The sequence below is a fragment of the Eleutherodactylus coqui genome, chromosome 1 (genome assembly GCF_035609145.1).
Source record: "Eleutherodactylus coqui strain aEleCoq1 chromosome 1, aEleCoq1.hap1, whole genome shotgun sequence".
NCBI lineage: Eukaryota > Metazoa > Chordata > Amphibia > Anura > Eleutherodactylidae > Eleutherodactylus > Eleutherodactylus coqui.
In genome coordinates this window covers 512,623,095-512,644,409 of record NC_089837.1, presented here as the reverse complement: position 1 = coordinate 512,644,409, position 21,315 = coordinate 512,623,095, and the positions used below count along the sequence as shown (strand labels likewise).

Here is a 21,315-nt window from a genome sequence, read left to right as displayed (position 1 = left end):
TCTAGGCGGCATGGCTTATTACAACATATGATTTTTACCTCCATCTTTATAAAAAGGACAGAGATGTTTAAAAAAAAAAACACACAGAAGGAATAGCGCTAGATGAGCTATTGATATACATTATATTTAAAATTAACATGTTGTGGAATTAAATCCCGCAATATTCACTCGGGTTTTGGGCAGATTTCTTTCCCCCATCAGTGGATGATTTTCACAATCTCATCCACTTTGCTGCTACAGCTACTATAAATTCCATAACTTATCTGCCCCGTGTAGTAATACTATCCCTCCCTCCCCCCTATATTGGTGGTCCCGGCAGTAATTAGGGGCATATAAATTAACGATGCAGACTAGAGAACCTACAATAGTGCCCTTGATGAAGAGAAACCTGCCCTCTGGCTCTGTAAGGTAGAATAGGTGTCGTAGAATAGGTAAACTGGATATTTTAATGTATTGCAATGCTAACTCCTTTTTATGAGTAGGATGTTTGAGAGCTAGGTTACCGTTTGATGTAGTAATGGTGCGAGAACAAGGGTATATTACGTAGGAACATAGTATGTTAGGCTATATTAAGACAATGTCCATCTAGTTCAGCCTGGTTTAACCTCCCCCTTTTTGGTCCACAGGAAGGCGAAAAAACCCTGCCAGCTAATTAGCTACTATGGAGGAAAAATTTTCCCTCCTGGCTCCATATGGCAGCCAAAGTAATCCCTGGATCAATATTTGAGATCAACAACCCGGCTGGTCACCTAATGTCTATATCCTGTAATATCATAGTGCTTAAGAAAGACATTTAGTCCCCTCTCAAACTCCTCTATGGATTTTTCCATCACCATGTCCTCTGGCAGAGAGTTCCACGGTCTCACTGCTCTTACAGTAAAGAATCCCCTTCTATGTTGGTGATGAAGCCTGCTTTCTTCTGGATGTAGAGTATGCCCTCTTGTTACCGTCGCAGTCCTGGGTATAAACAGATCATGGAAGAGATCCTTCTATTGTCCCCTAATGTTTTTATACATAGTTATTAGAGATGAGCGAACATGTCCGTTACGGACACATCCGCACCCGGACACCGGCTTTGCCGAACACTGCAGTGTTCGCGCGTAAAGGTCCGGGTGCCGCCGGGGGGCGGGGAGATGCGCGGCGGCGCGGGCGGCAGTAGCGGGGAACAGGGGGGAGCCCTCTCTCTCTCCCTCTCCCCCCCCCCCCACTCCCCGCCGCACCCCCCCGCGCTGCCACGGCGGCCCCCGAACTTTTTCGCCCGAACACTGAAGTGTTCGCAAAGTTCTGTGTTCGGGCGAAAAAGGGGCGGGGCCGAACGTGTTCGCTCATCTCTAATAGTTATTTGGTTGCCCTTTAACCGTCTTTTTTTCCAGGGTGAAAAATCCAAATTTTGATAGCCTCTGAGTATTCTAGTCCCCCCATTCCATTTATTATTCAGTTGCCCTTCCTTTAACCCCCTCAAGCAATGCAACATCTTTCCTAAGCACCGGTGACCCTGTGATACCCCACTAGCAATGGTGGCTCAATCAGAGTAGGAATAGAGATGAGCGAGTATACTCGCTAAAGGCAGTTGCTTGAGCGAGCATTGCCTTTAGCGAGTACCTGCCCGCTTGAGACTGAAGGTTCGGGTGCTGGTGGTGGGCAGGGAGCTGCAGGGAAGAGCGGGGAGGAACGGAGGGGAGATCTCTCTCCCTCTCTTCCCCCTGCTCCCTCCTGCTGACAGCCGCTACTCACCGCTCCCCCGCGCCGGCACCCAAACCTTCAGTCTCAAGCGGGCCGGTACTCGCTAAAGGCAATGCTCGCTCAAGCAACTGCCGTTAGCGAGTATACTCGCTCATCTCTAAGTATAAACCATTTATTACTACCCCCTGTTTTCTATCTCTGAGCCAGTTCCTTACCCAAATACACACGTTTTCACCCCAACTGAGCTGCCTTATCTATATAATTAAAGACGAAAGCCCTCACTGACTCACTCACTCACTCACTCACTGACTCGCCAAAAGTTCTCCAACTTCCCGATGTCGTAGAAACATGAATTTTGGCACAAGTATAGATTATCTCCAAAATAAGAAAAGTAATTGGGTCCCAACTCGATTATTCAATTCTAGCGCAAAAGAATTGGCGTCGAAATTTAACGTACATAATCTAAATCTCTCACTTCCCAATGTCATAGAAACTTAAAATTTGGCACGGGCATTGAATATGTCATAAATAGGAAAAGCTAATAGGTCCCAACTCGATTATTCAATTCTATGCGCAAAAGAATTAGCGTCCAAATTTTACGTACGGAATCTAATTCTCTCACTTCCCGGTGTCATAGAAACTCGAAATTAGGCATGAGCATTGATTATGTCATAAATAGGAAAAGCTAATGGGCCTCAACTCGATTATTTAATTCTACGCGCAAAAGAATTAGCGTCCAAATTTTACGTGCAGAATGTAATTTCTTCACTTTCCAGTGTCATAGAAACAGGAAATTTGGCACGAGCATTGATTATGTCATAAATAGGAAAAGCTAATGGGTCCCAACTCGATTATTCAATTCTATGCGCAAAAGAATTAGCGTCCAAATTTTACGTGCGGAATGTAATTTCTTTACCTTCCAGTGTCATAGAAACAGGAAATTTGGCAGGAGCATTGATTATGTCATAAATAGGAAAAGCTAATGAGTCCCAACTCCATTATTCAATTCTATGCGCAAAAGAATTAGCGTCCAAATTTTACATAAATAATCTAATTTTCTCACTTTCCGGTGTCATAGAAAGTTAAAATTTGGCACGCGCATTGAATATGTCATGAATAGGAAAAGGTAATAGGTCCCAACTCGATTATTCAATTCTATGCGCAAAAGAATTAGCGTCCAAATTTTACGTACGGAATCGAATTCTCTCACTTCCCGGTGTCATAGAAACTCGAAATTAGGCATGAGCATTGATTATGTCATACATAGGAAAAGCTAATGGGTCCCAACTCGATTATTCAATTCTATGCGCAAAAGAATTAGCATCCAAATTTTACGTGCAGAATGTAATTTCTTCACTTTCCAGTGTCATAGAAACAGGAAATTTGGCACGAGCATTGATTATGTCATAAATAGTAAGAGCTAATGGGTCCCAACTCCGATATTCAATTCTATGCGCAAAAGAATTAGCGTCCAAATTTTACGTACGGAATCTAATTTTCTCACTTTCCGGTGACATAGAAACGTGAAATTTGGCACGAGCATTGATTAGGTCATATTTAGGAGAAGTTCATAGATCCGAACTCGATTATTCCATTCTATGCGCAAAAGAATTAGCGTCCAAATTCTATATACGGAATCTAATTTTCTCACTTTCCGGTGTCATAGAAACGGGAAATTTGGCACGAGCATTGATTATGTCATAAATAGGAAAAGCTAATGGGTCGCAACTCCATTATTCAATTCTAAGCGCAAAAGAATTAGCGTCCACATTTTACGTGCGGAATGTAATTTCTTCACTTTCCGGTGTCATAGAAACAGGAAATTTGGCACGAGCATTGATTATGTTATAAATAGGAAAAGCTAATGGGTCCCAACTCCATAATTCAATTCTATGCGCAAAAGAATTAGCGTCCAAATTTTATGTACATAATCTAAATCTCCCACTTTGCAATGTGATAGAAACATGAAATTTGGCACGAGCATTGATTGTGCCATAAATATGAAAAGTTAATGGGTCCCAACTCAATTATTCAATTCTATGCGCAAAAGAATTAGCGTCCAAATTTTACGTACGGAATCTAATTTTCTCACTTTCCGGTGTCATAGAAACAGAAAATTTGGCACAAGCATTGATTATGTCATAAATAGGAAACACTAATGGGTCCCAACTCGATTATTCAGTTCTATGCGCAAAAGAATTGGCGTCGAAATTTTACGTGCGGAATGTAATTTTTTCACTTTCCGGTGTCATAGAAACGGGAAATTAGGCACGAGCATTGATTATGTCATAAATAGGAAACGCTAATGGGTCCTAACTCCATTATTCAATTCTATGCGCAAAAGAATTAGTGTCCAAATTTTATGTACGTAATCTAATTCTCTCACTTCCTGATGTCATTTTATATGAATGAAATGTCGCATGGTTGCCTCCATGTGGTGTTTCCTGGGTAGCGCACAGAACTATGCAAAATGGTGAACATATGTTTTTCCTCAGTATCTCTAAAGTAACCACGACTTCATAAGATTTTCCGTGTGAACACCAGATAACCACCAGTACCAAATTAACTCAGGCGAAGCCGGGTATATCAGCTAGTTTTATATATGAACCTATTTTATGCAGCACGCTTTTAAATACTTTAGAAATATCCAGATATGAGATCAATAGACTCTCTCTGGTCCAACCTAGAACTTACTTCATCATCGAAGCTAATCAAATTGGTCTGACATGATCAACCCCTCATGAACCCGTGCTGATGAGGAGTTATGTCGTTTAGGTATTCTAGGATGACGTCTCTCAGAAAACCCTTAAATATTTTTCAATTATTGAAGTGAAACTTACTGGCCTATAGTTACCAGGCTCTCTTTTAGACCCCTTTCTGTATATTGGAACCACATTGGCAGTGCGCCAATCCAGCGGTACAACCCCGGTCTCAATAGTGGCTTCTTGTTAAATGACAGCTGGAAGGTAATTATATTGTGGTCACTATTCCCAAGTGTCCCTGCACCTGCAGCCCCATGATTCTGGGTGGTTTGCTAGTTAATAGTATGTCTAGAATGGCCCTCCCTCTAGTTGGCTCCCGCACAAGTTAGTTAAGGTATTCATCTTTGATTGTTCTCAAGAATGAATCACCTTTGTGAGATTTGCAGGTTTTGTCTTCCCATATTATATCCGAATAATTAAAGTCCCCTATAATAATTACTTCATTGCGGTTTGACAGCTCTTCTATTTGCCTTAATAATAAGGTTTCAGTTTCTTCTGTTGCTTTTGGTGGCCTATAGAAAACCCCTATCAGGATTTTGTTATTTTTTTTCTCCCTGTATTTCTACCCACAGAGATTCCTCTATCTTCTTGTAGCTGCATCATTAAGTGCGTTTTAACATACAGACATACTTCTCCTCCTTTCTTGTTTCCACGGTTTCTTCTGAAGAGATTGTAACCCTGTAAATTCACCACACAATCACACTTATCAAGTCAGGTTTCCATTATTCCTACTATATCATAGTTTTCATCAGACATTCTCGCTTCAAGCTCACCCACTTTACCGATCAGACTTCTTGCATTTGTCATACAATTTATACTGTGGTGGCTGTTCTTCATATTCATTGTGCTACTAATGGTACTATTAGCTATTTTGAAAGTTCTAGCTGTACTGACCCCAACCCCTTCTCGACCCCCCCCCCCTTTCCATTTCTTGTTCGCAGGTTGATATCTACCTCCCTGTTTCTCTTTTTTCCCTACCCCCAGTCCCTTGTTTAAACACTCCTCCAACCTTATAGCCATCTTCTCCCCCAGCACAGCTGCCCCCCTCCCCATTGAAATGCAGCCTGTCCCTACTGAAGAGTCTGTAGCCAACAGCAAAGTCAACCCAGTTTTCCAGGAACCCAAACCTCTCCTTCTTACACTAACTCAGGACCCACTTGTTTACCTCCCTAAGATCCTACTGCTTTTATAATGTGGCTTGTGATGCAGGTAGCATTTTTGAGAAAACTACCATGAAGGTTTTCATCCTAAGCTTGGATCCTAGGTCCCTGAAATCATTTTTGAGAGCCCTCCATTGACCTCTGGTTTGTTAATTGGTGCCAATGTGCACCATGACTGCTGGATCCTCACCAGCTCCTCCCAGTAATTTGTCAATCTCATCTGTGATGTGTTGAATTCGAGCACCAGGAAGACAATACACCGTTTGACAATCCCGGTCTTTATGGCCTCTTACCCTGTCTGTCCCCCTTATAATTGAATCCCAAACCACTAGGACCTGTATAACCTGCACTGCTCTCCCCGTCTCGTTCTCACTGGAGCAGTCATCTCCCTGGCATTCAGAGGGCATGTCATGTGGCAGGGTGCTGAGTCTGTAATAAAATCCCCCTCATCTGCCAACTTTACAAACTTGTTGGGTTGTGTCAGTTCAGGATTAGCCTCCTTGGTTCTTTGTTCTACCCCTACTTCTGTCACCCAGCTAGCTGCCGGCTCCCCCTGCTCTTCTGTACTATTCTCCGCCCCTGCCTCTACCCTAGTGAGTGCCTGCTTAGTGAGCAGCAAACTCCTTTCCATGTTGTCAATGAATCTCAGTGTTGCCAGTCTTTCATATAGATCCAGGATTTGGGCTTCCAAATGTGCAACCAGCACACATCTTGCGCAACAGTAAGCACCCTTGATTGCTGCGGAATATGTTGGCGCTATATAAAGATTATTATTATTATTATTATTATTACTACAAGTAGCACACTGGATGGCATTGCCAGGCATGGAGCTCATCCTAATATAGCAAAAAACCACGGCACTCACTCAACACGGAGCTCATCCTAATAGGGGTCTGCTATTTACTTAGAGAAGTAGTAAAGATTGATTAGATCACACTCCAAACAAGCTTCCGCCCATTCGCAACCGCTAATGTTTGCAGCCTCTCACACTTATTGCTCACTCACACTCAGTCACTCAATCTACTTCACTTGCACCTCACTCACACTTACACACAGGCACTTACTGACATAGACAGTTATACTCTGACACTTACACACAGGCACCTACCCACAGACACTTACTGACACTTACCACAGACACTTACACACAGGCATTTACTTGCCAGCAGCTTAGCGTTAGGGTCTCTCCCTCTACGATTTCACCCTCTGGCCTCCTGTCGCTCTGGGATTCGCTCCTTATTCTTCACTCCACTGGACAGATAATCCAGTAGTTCCCTTGCGGTCTCCCGGTGGTGGCACCGATGCCACGCACAATGTCCCCTTCTACTCTGCTCCCTGATAGCATCTGTTGTCACTTCCGGTATTGTTAGCTTTAAATGAATTTCCTGGCATAGAATAATAACGTTTTCTGAGTAGAGTGAAGAGCTGACTTCTTTGTAGGTTCATTCATACCTTTGACATGATATGATGTAATATGAATAGATTTACTATCCCTATCAGTAGACATCAGCCAAGTATTATGGAAGAGTTTCCTTTATGGAATGAATCCGGCATGTGGGTAGGAGCTAATGTGTCTCTTAAAGAGACAACATCAAGCAAAAGGAAGTAAGTAAAATTGTGAAATGAAGAGCAAAGAATTTCCATCTTCGATTAGATCCACAACTGGATCCACCAGCATAGCCAAGGGACAAGTCCGAATTAGTCCAGACAGAAGCAGTGAGGAGAGAGGGGGTGGGGAGTGGTTAAGAAGATAGGGGATTATAGGTCTTCGGTCACAGCCCATGCTCTCCCCATAACGCTGCAGTCAGGATTAGTAATGGAAACAGTTAAATCAGTTAGCTTTGGAAAATTGAATATGGAGTTATGGAGTAATGACTCCGCCCTCTTATTTTGATTGGTTCGCTGTCGCCGAGGGATTTCTGGATGCTGCACAGTTTCAGAGCTGCATCAGAGTGCTGGACAGCAAACACATCTGTATGAAAAAGCCACCACACTTTGGCTCCAGGTATTTCAACTATAGGCAGTTGTTTTAGGTAATGCTATTGATGGATGCTGATAGTAACTAGCCATTTCTTCTTGATGATATCGGGGCATATGGAAGTGATGCGGATGCATGCATTTTCAGGGGTTCTACAATATATTGGCGGCTTTGGGCTTACCAGCTGTCCCTGCCAGAACCTTGGGCTCTTCCTGGCTCTTTAGATCCAACTGCCTCATTTGTCCTTGTGACGGATGAGAGATTTGTCCCGTTTGCTCATGTCCTGTATCCCTTTGCTTGCATGAATATGGACACTAGGAGGCAGGTGTTTAATTACCTTCTCACACAATCCCTGCATTTTGTGGAGTGTGCCTTTGGCATTTTCACCAACAAGTGGCAAGCTTTCCACAGTGCTCTTCAGCTGAAGTGTGACAACATGTGTGCGGTAATGAGAGCCGGCGTGGTTCTGCATAACTTTTGCCGGGACAACATTGATGTTTGGAATGCAGAAAAGGCTCAACCTACAAGTCTTCCGGCAGAAGTTGTGGATGACCCCATATTGTATGGCAGACCAGTAGCATCTCCCCTCCGAGCCAGGGACAACTTCATGGACTCCTTTCTGTGTCTTCAGGGAGTGGTTCCCTGGCAGATGGGCCACGTATAAGAAAGCAGATGAACTAATCTCTTCAAAAAGCATTTTTTTTAAATGTGTTCTGACAAACAAGTGTCTGGGCCACTTGAATGTCTGTTAAAAACTCTAACAAATGTGCTGCACATTGCTCTCAAAAGGTTAGGGACATCTTGTGATTTTGCCTGCACTGAGAAGAGTTTTAACCAAGTTTTCTAATTTCTCTACAGGTTATTACCACTGCAAACTAGGAATGTGTTCTTCCATGGTAAATCCCCACCTTTGTGCATGACCTGGATGGTTAGCATGTTGCTATCTCTCTGTGTGAAAGCTCCGGTTCGTCCCACTTCTACTATGAAGGTAACATTTGCCTAATCTGGATGCCGCTCTGTAAAACTCACTAAATCTTCCCAAAGACAGATTATATCCCCATTATACAGAGAGTAGATGGGGGGATGTTAGAGAGCAGGCTGGTCTGATTACATCGCTCTGTCTTATTACTGGATGTTGACATTTTTTCTGAGGAGTTTTACTTGGTTTTGTCATCTCTGTGCACATCCCGAGGCCAAACCTCGGAGAGCCAGGTGGGGCATAATGCGAAAGCCATATTTAATTCGCAAGCAAAAAACTCAATACAACTCAATAGCAATCTGCTTAGCTCATTTCACTCTACATGCTGGCTGTTCGTGGGTCAGCTTGTTCAAGTGGCTGGGCTCTGTGGAAGCCAATTTTGCAGAGTAATGGTATGAAGTGTAGGCCATTAAATGATGGCGCAAATTGCTCCACTCAACATATGCCCCCTAGCTGGTATACGTAAGGAAGACTTAATGTCCAACATGGCTGTCTTTGTGTAGCACAAGCTAAGCTTTCAAAATTTCTTTGGGGTAGCCCTACAAAGGCAACAGGGCAAAAATGAGGGGCCACGACAATTTAAACTGTATTTAAATTAATTCATTTTGTATACCACTCATCTCCCCCAGCTTGACTACAGGATGTCTGTATTTTAGACATCTTGGTCGAGCAACCAGCCTTCCTTTACACTTTTGTGATGTACCATGAATGGGTGAGCAGATCCCTACAGACTTTTTGGGAGTGTTGTATCAGTTGTATGTGATAAATTTCAAATCTTTATTAGATAACCAATGAAACCAACTTTTTGTGGGGGATTTTATCTTTTAAAACAAAGCGAGAAATGTATCATAAATATAAAATTGTCAACTGGGATGCCAGGAAACCCAAGTGATGAGTCCAGGACAAATAAAAGTGTGAGTGGCCCCATTTGCACTCGACGTCACAAAAGCCAAGGATAAGGATCCTGAGGAATCTGTAGGTGATGGAGAGGAACTTGAGGGACAGGAAAAGAAGTGGAGTGACCCCAAGCTCTCCATCGGCAGTGCTGCATTGATGAAGGTAGGACAATCTACCCAGAATCCCTCATTCTTAAGGGGGAATGCCTTGCCATACTGTGGGAAAAAGAATAAGTGTAAGTTACATTGACCTTTATAAACATCATAAAACATGGAAAAACGTATTATACTATGCAGGGTGTCTGCTATGATTCTTAAACACTGCTTTACATCCCCTGCCCTCCAAGCTCCTTACGATTTGCCTTCTTAAGCTACTAAGAACACAAAATCTGTCCTTCAGTTTCCTAATCCCTGCAAGCTGTAGTCCTATGGGCCAGATGTGCTCCACTTTGTGTACAAACGAGCTTTGTAAATGCAGCTCAGTGGATGACTCTGGTCTTTTTTAATTGCCTTTTAAAAACATGTTAAAACAGTTCAAATGCTCAGCGCAGGAAAGAATCAGGACAGATCGCCTGGGCCATTTGGAAAAATTTAAGGTGTTTTGGCCACTATCTGCAAGCTACTAGAGGTACTCATTCATTGATTAACCCCCTTAAAGGTGATAGAAGATCCCTAAAGTGCATGAGTATTATATGACTGTCAACGACACTTAATCATAATGCACTCCCCAACTCTGAATGAGCTCGGGAATATTTTACCAGCTCTTTTAGTTGGTCAGACAACAATTGTGATGTAATCTTCATTATATTTAAATGGGCCATATTTTGGGGCACAGTGACCAACATGCGCTTGGGACTTACCAGGAACAGGGCGGAACTCCATGGCACAGTCCTCTGGTGTCTCCACCAGGGCCTGTGGGGAGTGAGGAGGAGCCACATGTGGGGGGAAAGTCTCCGTAAAAGTGAGTAAAAGTGAGCCAGTGGCTCTTCTGCTGCATGGAGATAAGGGATCAAAATAAATGCAGCCATACCACCAGGTTTGTGATCCCCAGATGCTTGTGGTGGAGGAGTCTGAGGTTGAGTCAGTCTATCGACGGCAGGTGCTGTCTGTCCACTTCCCAACCTGTGCCTGCGTTGTAACTCTGTTGGAACAAAGTTAAAGTGTAAACAAGGAATACATGAACAGAAACACTGTTGGTCTACAGCTGACAATCAAGCTGGTAGAGTAGAAAAAACATTAATACAGATGGCTGTGCAGTGCATTTCGGGGCTCTACTGCACAGCCCCCTATATTCATCTGTTAACCTTAATTGTCAGAGGCTATGTATGTATGTATGAAATCCTCAATTCCTTGCTGGGAAAATCTTCACTTGGTTCTGCCACATGATGCTCCAAGGAGGTCTCAAGGACAGCGACCTCCCACAGAAATAAGTTTCTTTGCACATGTACCTTTCACATCGGTTCCTATGAGCGCAGGATTTATTGTTTTTTCTCTGTATACACTGGCTTTCCCTAGATTACGGATGTTGTCGAGAGCGTCTTTTCTGGTGACTCTCCACTCATCGTGGATGTATGTAGTACACAGAAATCCAAGATATTGATTGGGTCCTTGGGATGCTTCCTTGACTTGTGGTTCGCTTTACTTTAGAAAAAACCGCAAGGCTTTGATGAGTTCCCCTTTCTGCTTTCTACTGTGTCCCTTAGTATTTTACCCTGAGTGCTGCCCCTGAACATTGTTTTTCAATGGATTGATATTGGCAAAGAATTCGTGGAAAGCTGAAATCCACTAATTATAAACTAGGCGCAAAAAGCAAACTAGGCTTGGACAAAACTATATTGTGTTTAGTGAAAGCCATACCAGGCCAAGCTACAATACTGAAATTCAGTAGACCTGCACAGTGGCCATTTTTCCATACATGGCTCCAAGACATTTAATCTAAACTATAATAGGAAAACAATGGGGGCACTATATGTCCCTCTACAACCAATCCCTGTTGGCCATGACATCTCAAATGCTCTCAGTAAGAAAGATTTATAAACAAAGCAAGCATTCACAGACAAAAGGATCGCTACTACGAGAAATTTCTTTGTGAAAAAAAAACAGTTGCCTAAACACTCACACAGTGATTACTTTTTCCATAAATTGCTACAGACACACACACGGCTTACCCCTTTTACAGTGCTGGATGTACTTACGGATGGCCCGCCTGACTTCTTTAGCTTAAGGTCACTCCACCTTTTTTGGAGCTGCTCCCTTGTCTGCACGGTCCCATATTTCCTCTCCATCGCCCTTGTAACATTCCTCAAAATCTGCAGGTGCAGATAGGGCTCATGCTCCCCATTGTAATCATGCTGGACCAGAATTCAGTTTCCCGACGTCCCAAGGGGGATGCTCTGCGGCTCATGTTGTGTGTTGGCTTATGTTGTGTGTTTTCTTTGGCACAGTTGCCAAATATCAGGCTGCGTAACTGCAAGCAGGGGGCATATGCTATTATTCAGGGAAGGGCTTGGAGACGTGACATCAGGCGCATCACAGCTTCCTTCTACTCTTGCAGTTTTTCCAGCTAGAAATTTATAATATCGGACAAACCAGATGTGTTTGCTTTTTTGTGCACTAAAGCGACCACTTTGGTGTCAGCAATAAACAAAGGTCTAAAACACAGGAGTTGTAGATAATAAAGTGTCGTCTTTACCTTTGTCCAAAAATGGTCTGCCTCATGGGGTCCGGGTGAGAAAGCTACAGTTTCTCTTCACAACTAACTCACGGACCTTAAAGTAATTTATCCTCATTGTCTTACAGGAGACAATTTTTGGCTGCTTCAAAATCCACAACCATTCACATATTTAAGGCCTGCCAGTGAAACAAACCAATGACTGGTCAGAGTGTGTAAAAAGTCAACCATGTGCAGGGTCTCAAAACATTGTATGACCTAGCTGTTCGCGTTCCACTAAAAGTGGACGGGCACATTATTTAATTATGGAAGTTTGCCTTAATTGCCCCCCCTATTGTCAAAACCCCTGGTGTGCTAAGACAGGGGTGTATCACATCCACATTGGATATGCTGAAGCTGTAACCCTGAAATTCTCACAGACTGTGAACAAACAGAGCACAAGTGCACACAAAATAGTGGTAAACAATAAAGAAACCAGACACCAGGGAAACACTGTCCCTTTACACCCTTAGGGTGCGTTCAGACGAGCGTGTTTTGGTGCGTTCATACGCACGCACAAAAACACGCTTGTATTTACAACACTGCATTCCCTATGGTGTGTGCACATATCCGTACTTTGCAGGTGCGTGCCTGCAAAGATTGGACATGCGTACACCATAGGGAATGCACGCATTGTTTTCAATGGACCCGCGGCTGCTGCCGGCGGCTCCATTGAAAACAATGACCTGCTGGCTCCCTGCATTCCTTTTCAGGGAAGGACTAGACATATAAGTCCTTCCCTGAAAAAGAAAGGTTTTAGTGTAGAAAAAAAAATGCTGGCATTCTCTTTAATAGAGCCGCTTCTGCTGCCGGCGGCTCCATTGAAGACAATGGTCTGTGGCACACCTGAATTGTTTCTCAGGCAAGGGCTTTACATATAAGTCCTTCCCTGGAAATCAATTAAAAGTTATTTAAAAAACAAAAAAAATAGATACTCACCTCCCTTCAGCTGCCGAGGCACAGCCGCGTGTTCTCCTGCTGTCCCCCGCACTGTGGTGCTGATCTAGTGCTCAGCCAATCACAGGCAACTCTCCCCGAATGAATGACAAATGAGAGTTGCATGTGATTGGCTGACCCCAGCCAATTACATACAACTCTTTCAGCAGGCGGGGATTTTAAATCCCCGCCTGCTTATAGATCAGCAGTTCAGCACCACAGTGCAGGGGACAGCAGGAGAAGACGCTGCGGTGAGTACCTTTTTTTTTTTTTTCTTTTTTTTTTTACTATTTTAAAAGGCTTTTCAGGGAAGGGCTTATGAAGCCCTTTCCTGCAAAGCCACTGACAGCTGCCGGGGCTCAGCGGGGACTTCTGCCGCTGTCCCCGTCTCTGTAGCTCTGGTGAGCTATCAGCAGCCGGGGATTTAAAATCCCCTCCTGCTGGTAGCTCTGATTGTGATTGGCTGAAGCAATTCAGCCAACCACAATCAGAGCGACCAGCAGGCGGGGATTTTAAGTCCCCGGCTGCTGATAGCTCAGAACTACAGAGCCGGGGACAGAGCTGGAAGTTGCGGCGGAGCCCCGGCAGCTGAAGGGAGGTGAAAATTGTTTTTTTTTTTAATTTTTTGCACTATTTTAAATGGCTTTTCAGGGGAGGGCTTATGAAGCCCTTCCCTGAAAAGCCATTGACAGGATGCCGGCAGCAGGATTCTCTACCGCAGCTGTCATGTGTGACAGCTGCGGTTGAGAATTGAAGAATTCCTTTTGCTGCATCTGCCACAGATGTGGCAGATGTAGCAGCAGGGAATTCTCTTAACTAGCGGGGGTGAAGGATACATCGGCTGCATGCGGGGGTCACAGCAGCGGCGGACAGGTAAGTTTTTTTTTTTTTATTCTTTTTGTTTTGCACTAAAATGTTTATTTTTCAGGGAAGGGCTTATATGTAAAACCCTTCCCTGGAAAAGAATGCAGGGGACCGGCAGAGCATTGTTTTCAATGGAGCCGCCGGCAGCAGCCGCGGCTCCATTGACAACAAGCACGCAACTGTGTTTACGCGTGCTTTTGCTCGTACCTAGGTGCGGACGTATGTACACACCTAAGTATGCACCAAAACATGCTTGTCTGAACGAACCCTTAGCCAGGAAAGGGACCTAACCCACCCTAACAAGGGCAAACCTGACCATGTACTTTGCAGACCCTATATGGGAAAGAAGTATACCATAAAATACAATATATACATGATAGTAACGACAATACTTAACTATGTGGAGAATTAGGCAAACAGGTGATCCAACTCTAACTCCCACCACCATCAGAGGCAGATTGAAGTTAAACAATAAAGAGCTAAGCATAGGGACAGGCTAAATAGTACTTCCACATTACCCCCTGGTGAGTCCAAGAAAGTTTCACCCAATATCCCTCCCACCAGAGCCAGATAGTGAAGAGAAACAAATGCAAAATGGATCCCAGAATTGCCACAACAGGGTGCTGAGTTTCCTATTGCAGTTTACAACACAACATTAACCCAAACTCATTTGACTATGATTGGCCCTAAGCCACCCACCAAACAGTTTATGGGCACAACATTTTCATGATTGAATTAAGGGACCTTTTTTACAAAAAATTTAAAACTCCGGAAACATTAAAAAAAAAAACAGGACAGAAAAAAAGCATGGCATAATGACAAAATCTTATGTGCAGGTCATATACAAGCTGTATTTTCCAAAAGAAAAAAAGGCCAAATTAATAATAAACCCATTAAATAATTTGGGAATATCTTGCTGGGGAGGGGGTGCCAAACGATTCAGCCACTTGACCTTGGCTCAGCTCGCTAGGGACAGCGTCTTGTTCGAAGCCAATATCAACTGGCTGAGTCAGAGAAGGGGGAGCATAAAACATTTCCTGAGTAGGAAACTGGCCATGAGCCTGCCTTGGGGATGGTTGTGATCCATGGCTAGTTGGACATTGCCTGAAATGCTCATGTGGAGGCACCTGCGCCAGATGGGTCTTGCTGTGACATAGCCAAAGGGCCTTGGGGCCCTGTGGCCAAAGGCAGAGGGTGCCATGGCACTCCATGTACCAGCTGCAGCAGAGCAGAGGACAGCTGGAGATGCAAAGCAGAGCACTGCTGCTGGGGGGCAACAATGAAGGGCAGAAATGTTTCCTCTTAGCCCTGCTACTGCTGGGGGTGCAGCATAGCCCTGCTATTGATCCTAAGGATGCAGAGCTAGCATAAAATAAGACCTACTCACCTTCTCTGCATTCCTTCCACTCACATCAGGATGGATGTAGTAGAGCTGTGTGTTTGTCTGGGAATCGTAATGGATGTATACTGTGTGGCACATTGCACTACCAGAAACATTAGTACTATAATTGCCTAATAAGTACTTGTGTACTTTGCGTAGCAAAAGAAACACAGGCTAGGCCAATGGTTTTGATGCACAAATATGCATAGGTCATAAATATTCACTGCATATGTGTGCAGTCACGATCATTTATATGGCTTACTTCTCTGCATAATATGCATAAAAACACGTTTTTATAAGGGACTGTAAATCATGTGAACTCAGATGTGAAATAACTAGAGATGAGCGAGCACCAAAATGCTCGGGTGCTCGTTACTCGAGTTGAACTTCCCGCGATGCTCGAGGGTTCGTTTCGAGTAACGAACCCCATTGAAGTCAATAGGCGACTCGAGCATTTTTGTATATTGCCGATGCTCGCTAAGGTTTTCATTTGTGAAAATCTGGGAAATTCACGAAAGTGATGGGAACGACACAGAAATGGATAGGGCAGGCGAGCGGCTACATGTTAGGCTGCATCTCAAGTTCCCAGGTCCCACTATTAAGTCACAATAGCGGCAAGAGTGCCCCCCCCCCCCCCCGCACTGTCAGCATAAAGATCGTTCTCCTCTGCCATAGCTGTAACAGCTGTGGCAGAGAAGAACGATGTTAGACCATTGAATTCAATGGAGCCGGCAATACAGCCGGCTCCATTGAAAGCAATGCGCTGCGGGTGATCGCGGGATGAATTTTCGGGGAGGGCTTAAATATATAAGCCCTTCCCTGCAATTCATCCAGAAATGTGTAAAAATAAAAATATATATATATATACTCACCCGCTCCCGGCAGACGGAGTTCAGCGGCGGACTGCGGCAGTTCTCTGAACTGCTCTCTGTAGTGTTCAGCAGCTGGGGATTTAAAATCCCCGCCTGCTGAATGAGCTGCCTCTGATTGGTCACAGCCTGACCAATCAGAGGAAGCTGTCACTCACACCCAATTTGTTCTTCTCTGCCACAGCTGTGTGAGCCACACAAGGTGACGGCTTCTCAGCCTCTTTGTGTCTTCATGTTGGTCACATGCAGGTGAAAATCTAAGCCCAAAATTAATAAGCATTTTTCGTTAGAGATGAGCGAGCACCAAAATGCTCGGGTGCTCGTTGCTCGAGTCGAACTTTTCGCGATCCTCGAGAGTTCGTTTCGAGTATCGAACCCCATTGAAGTCAATGGGCGACTCGAGCATTTTTGTATATCAGCCATGCTCTGCTAAGGTTTTCATTTGTGAAAATCTGGAAAACCAAAGAAAGTGATGGAAACGACACAGATACAGATAGGGCAGGCGAGGGGCAACATGCTGGGCTGCATCTCAGGTTCCCAGGTCCCACTATTAAGCCACAATAGCAGCAAGAGTGCCCCCCCCTCCAAACAATTTTTACTTCTGACAAACCCTCATTAGCAAGCCACACCTTAGCAAAGCACCACACTACCTCCAACTAAACACAATCATTGCCTGTGGGACACTCCGCTGCCACTTCTCCTGGGTTACATGCTGCCCAACCAACCCCCCCCCCCCACCGCCGCACGACGCAGTGTCCACAGCGCACACCACAGTGTCCATGCGCAGCCTTCAGCTGCACTCATGCCACACCACCCTCATGTCTATTTATAAGTGCGTCTGCCAGAGGAACTGCAGGCACACACTGCAGAAGGTTGGCACGGCTAGGCAGCGACCCTCTTTAAAAGGGGCAGGGCGATAGCCCACAATGCTGTACAGAAGCAATGAGAAATAGAATCCTGTGCCACCACCATCAGGAACTGCATACGTGGGCATAGCAATGGGGAACCTATGTGCCACACACTATTCATTCTGTCAAGGTGTCTGCATGCCCCAGTCAGACCGCAGTTTTTTATAAATAGTCACAGGCAGGTACAACTCCGCAATGGGAATTCCGTGTGCACCCACAGCATGGGTGGCTCCCAGGAAGCCACCGGCGGAACATAAATATATCCCATTGCAGTGCCCTGGACAGCAAAGCTAACGTCAGGTTTAATGCAGGTGGGCTTGGGCCCACACTGCATGCCCCAGTCAGACTGGGGTTCTTTAGAAGTGGACACATGCAGTTACAACTCCGTGTGGACCGACAGCATGGGTGGCTCCCTGGAACCCACTGGTGGTACATAAATATATCCCATTGCATTGCCCATCACAGCTGAGGTAATGTCATGTTTAATGCAGGTGGGCTTCGGCCCACACTGCATGCCCCAGTCAGACCAGGATTTTTAATACATAGACACAGGCAGGTACAACTCCCTAATGTAAAGTCCATGTGGACCGATAGCATGGGTTGCTCCCTGGAACCCACTGGCGGTACAAAAATATATCCCATTGCAGTGCCCTGGACAGCAGAGCTAACGTCTGATTAAATACAGGTGGGCTTCGGCCCAAACTGCATGCCCCAGTCAGGCTTGAGTTTTTTATAAGTATACACAGGCACGTACATCTCCCTAATGGGAAGTCCATGTGGACCTACAGCATGGGTGGGTGCCAGGAAGCCACCGGCGGTACATAAATATATCCCATTGCAGTGCCCAGCACAGCTGATGTAACGTCAGCTTTAATGCAGGTGGGACAAAAATTAATTGGATTACACTGTACCTCAGAAAAATTGCCCATGCCCAACCAAGAGGGCAGGTGAAACTCATTAATGGCTTTGGTTAATGTGGCTTAATTTGTAACTAGGCCTGGAGGCAGCCCAGTTAAAAGAAAAATTGGTTCAGGTGCAAGTTTCAACGCTTTAATGAGCATTGAAACGTATAAAAATTGTTTACAAAAATTATATGACTTGGCCTTCTGGGCCTAAGAAAAATTGCCCGTTCGGCGTGATTACGTGAGGTTTCAGGAGGAGGAGCAGGAGGAGGAGGATGAATATAATACACAGATTGATGAAGCTAAAAGGGCCACGTTTTTGATGGTGATAGAGAACAATGCTTCCATCTGCGGGTGCAGCCTACGTTTTGTTTAGGTATCGCTGCTGTCCGCTGGTGGAGAAGAGAAGTCTGGGGAAATCCAGGCTTTGTTCATCTTGATGAGTGTAAGCCTGTTGGCACTGTCGGTTGACAGGCGGGTACGCTTATCTGTGATGATTCCCCCAGCCGCACTAAACACCCTCTCTGACAAGACGCTAGCCGCAGGACAAGCAAGCACCTCCAGGGCATACAGCGCGAGTTCAGGCCACGTGTCCAGCTTCGACACCCAGTAGTTGTAGGGGGCAGAGGCGTCACGGAGGATGGTCGTGCGATCGGCTACGTACTCTCTCACCATCCTTTTACAGTGCTCCCGCCGACTCAGCCTTGACTGGGGAGCGGTGACACAGTCTTGCTGGGGAGCCAGTAAGCTGTCAAAGGCCTTAGAGAGTGTTCCCCTGCCTGTGCTGTACATGCTGCCTGATCTCTGCGCCTCCCCTGCTACCTAGCCCTCGGAACTGCGCCTTCGGCCACTAGCGCTGTCGGATGGGAATTTTACCATCATTTTGTCCGCCAGGGTCCTGTGGTATAGCATCACTCTCGAACCCCTTTCCTCTTCGGGTATGAGAGTGGAAAGGTTCTCCTTATACCGTGGGTCGAGCAGTGTGTACACCCAGTAATCCGTAGTGGCCAGAATGCGTGTAACGCGAGGGTCACGAGAAAGGCATCCTAACATGAAGTCAGCCATGTGTGCCAGGGTACCTGTACGCAACACATGGCCGTCCTCACTAGGAAGATCACTTTCAGGATCCTCCTCCTCCTCCTCCTCCTCAGGCCATACGCGCTGAAAGGATGACAGGCAAGCAGCATGGGTACCCTCAGCAGTGGGCCAAGCTGTCTCTTCCCCCTCCTCCTCATCCTCCTCATGCTCCTCCTCCTCCTCCTGAACGTGCTGAGATATAGACATGAGGGTGCTCTGACTATCCAGCGACATACTGTCTTCTCCCGCCTCTGTTTCCGAGCGCAAAGCGTCTGCCTTTATGCTTTGCAGGGAACTTCTCAAGAGGCATAGCAGAGGAATGGTGATGCTAATGATTGCAGCATCGCCGCTCACCATCTGGGTAGACTCCTCAAAGTTTCCAAGGACCTGGCAGATGTCTGCCAACCAGGCCCACTCTTCTGTAAAGAATTGAGGAGGCTGACTCCCACTGCGCCGCCCATGTTGGAGTTGGTATTCCACTATAGCTCTACGGTGCTCATTCAGCCGGGACAACATGTGGAGCGCAGAGTTCCACCGTGTGGGCACGTTGCACAGCAGTCGGTGCACTGGCAGATGACACCAATGTTGCAGGGTGCGCATGGTGGCAGCGTCCGTGTGGGACTTGCGGAAATGTGCGCAGAGCCGGCACACCTTTCCGAGCAGGTCTGACAAGCGTGGGTAGCTTTTCAGAAAGCGCTGAACCACCAAATTAAAGACGTGGGCCAGGCATGGCACGTGTGTGAGGCTGCCGAGTTGCAGAGCCGCCACCAGGTTATGCCCGTTGTCACACACGACCATGCCCGGTTGGAGGCTCAGCGGCGCAAGCCAGCGGTCGGTCTGCTCTGTCAGACCCTGCAGCAGTTCATGGGCCGTGTGCCTCTTATCTCCTAAGCTGAGTAGTTTCAGCACGGCCTGCTGATGCTTGCCCACCGCTGTGCTGCCGTGCCGCGCGACACCGACTGCTGGCGACGTGCTGCTGCTGACACATCTTGATTGCGAGACAGAGGTTGCGTAGGAGGAGGAGGAGGAGGAGGGTGGTTTAGTGGAGGAAGCATACACCGCCGAACATACCACCACCGAGCTGGGGCCCGCAATTCTGGGGGTGGGTAGGACGTGAGCGGTCCCAGGCTCTGACTCTGTCCCAGCCTCCACTAAATTCACCCAATGTGCCGTCAGGGAGGTATAGTGGCCCTGCCCGCCTGTGCTTGTCCACGTGTCTATTGTTAAGTGGACCTTGGCAGTAACCGCGTTGGTGAGGGCGCGTACAATGTTGCGGGAGACGTGGTCGTGCAGGGCTGGGACGGCACATCGGGAAAAGTAGTGGCGACTGGGAACTGAGTAGCGCAGGGCCGCCGCCGCCATCATACTTTTGAAAGCCTCCGTTTCCACAACCCTATACGGCAGCATCTCCAGGCTGATAAATTTGGCTATGTGCACGTTTAACGCTTGAGTGTACGGGTGCGTGGCGGCGTACTTGCGCTTGCGCTCCAACACTTGCGCTAGCGACGGCTGGACGGTGCGCTGACAGACATTGGTGGGTGGGGCCGAGGACAGCGGAGGTGAGGGTGTGGGTGGAGGCCAGGAGACGGTAGTGCCTGTGCCCTGAGAGGGGGGTTGGATCTCAGTGGCAGGTTGGGGCACAGGGGGAGAGACAGCGGTGCAAACCGGAGGCGGTGAACGGCCTTCGTCCCACCTTGTGGGGTGCTTGGCCATCATATGTCTGCACATGCTGGTGGTGGTGAGGCTGGTGGTGGTGGCTCCCCGGCTGATCTTGGCGCGACAAAGGTTGTACACCACTGTTCGTCGGTCGTCTGCACTCTCAGTGAAAAACTGCCAGACCTTTGAGCACCTCGGCCTCTGCAGGGTGGCATGGCGCGACGGGGCGCTTTGGGAAACAGTTGGTGGATTATTCGGTCTGGCCCTGCCTCCACCCCTGGACACCGCACTGCCTCTTGCAACCTGCCCTGCTGCCGCCCTTGCCTCCCCATCTGAAGACCTGTCCTCAGTAGGCGTAGCAAACCAGGTGGGGTCAGTCACCTCATCGTCCTGCTGCTCTTCCTTCGAATCCTCTGTGCGCTCCTCCCTCGGACTTACTGCCTTTACTACTACCTCACTGATAGACAACTGTGTCTCATCGTCATCGTCCTCCTCACCCACTGAAAGGTCTTGAGACAGTTGCCGGAAGTCCCCAGCCTCATCCCCCGGACCCC

General features: G+C 46.5%; 1 protein-coding gene across 1 annotated transcript in view; it reads right to left on the bottom strand.

Moving 5' to 3' along the window:
• Positions 1 to 9,355: 9,355 nt before the first annotated feature.
• LOC136588577 (uncharacterized) overlaps positions 9,356 to 21,315 on the bottom strand; it is a 126,082-nt gene continuing 114,122 nt past the window's right edge. Inside the window, exons 8-9 of the mRNA XM_066587932.1 lie at positions 10,489 to 10,599; positions 9,356 to 9,674 (exon numbers count right to left, since the gene is read on the bottom strand). Of these exons, the coding sequence (XP_066444029.1) occupies positions 9,652 to 9,674; positions 10,489 to 10,599 (134 nt within the window). The 3' untranslated portion in view covers positions 9,356 to 9,651. The remainder of the gene's footprint in view (positions 9,675 to 10,488; positions 10,600 to 21,315) is intronic.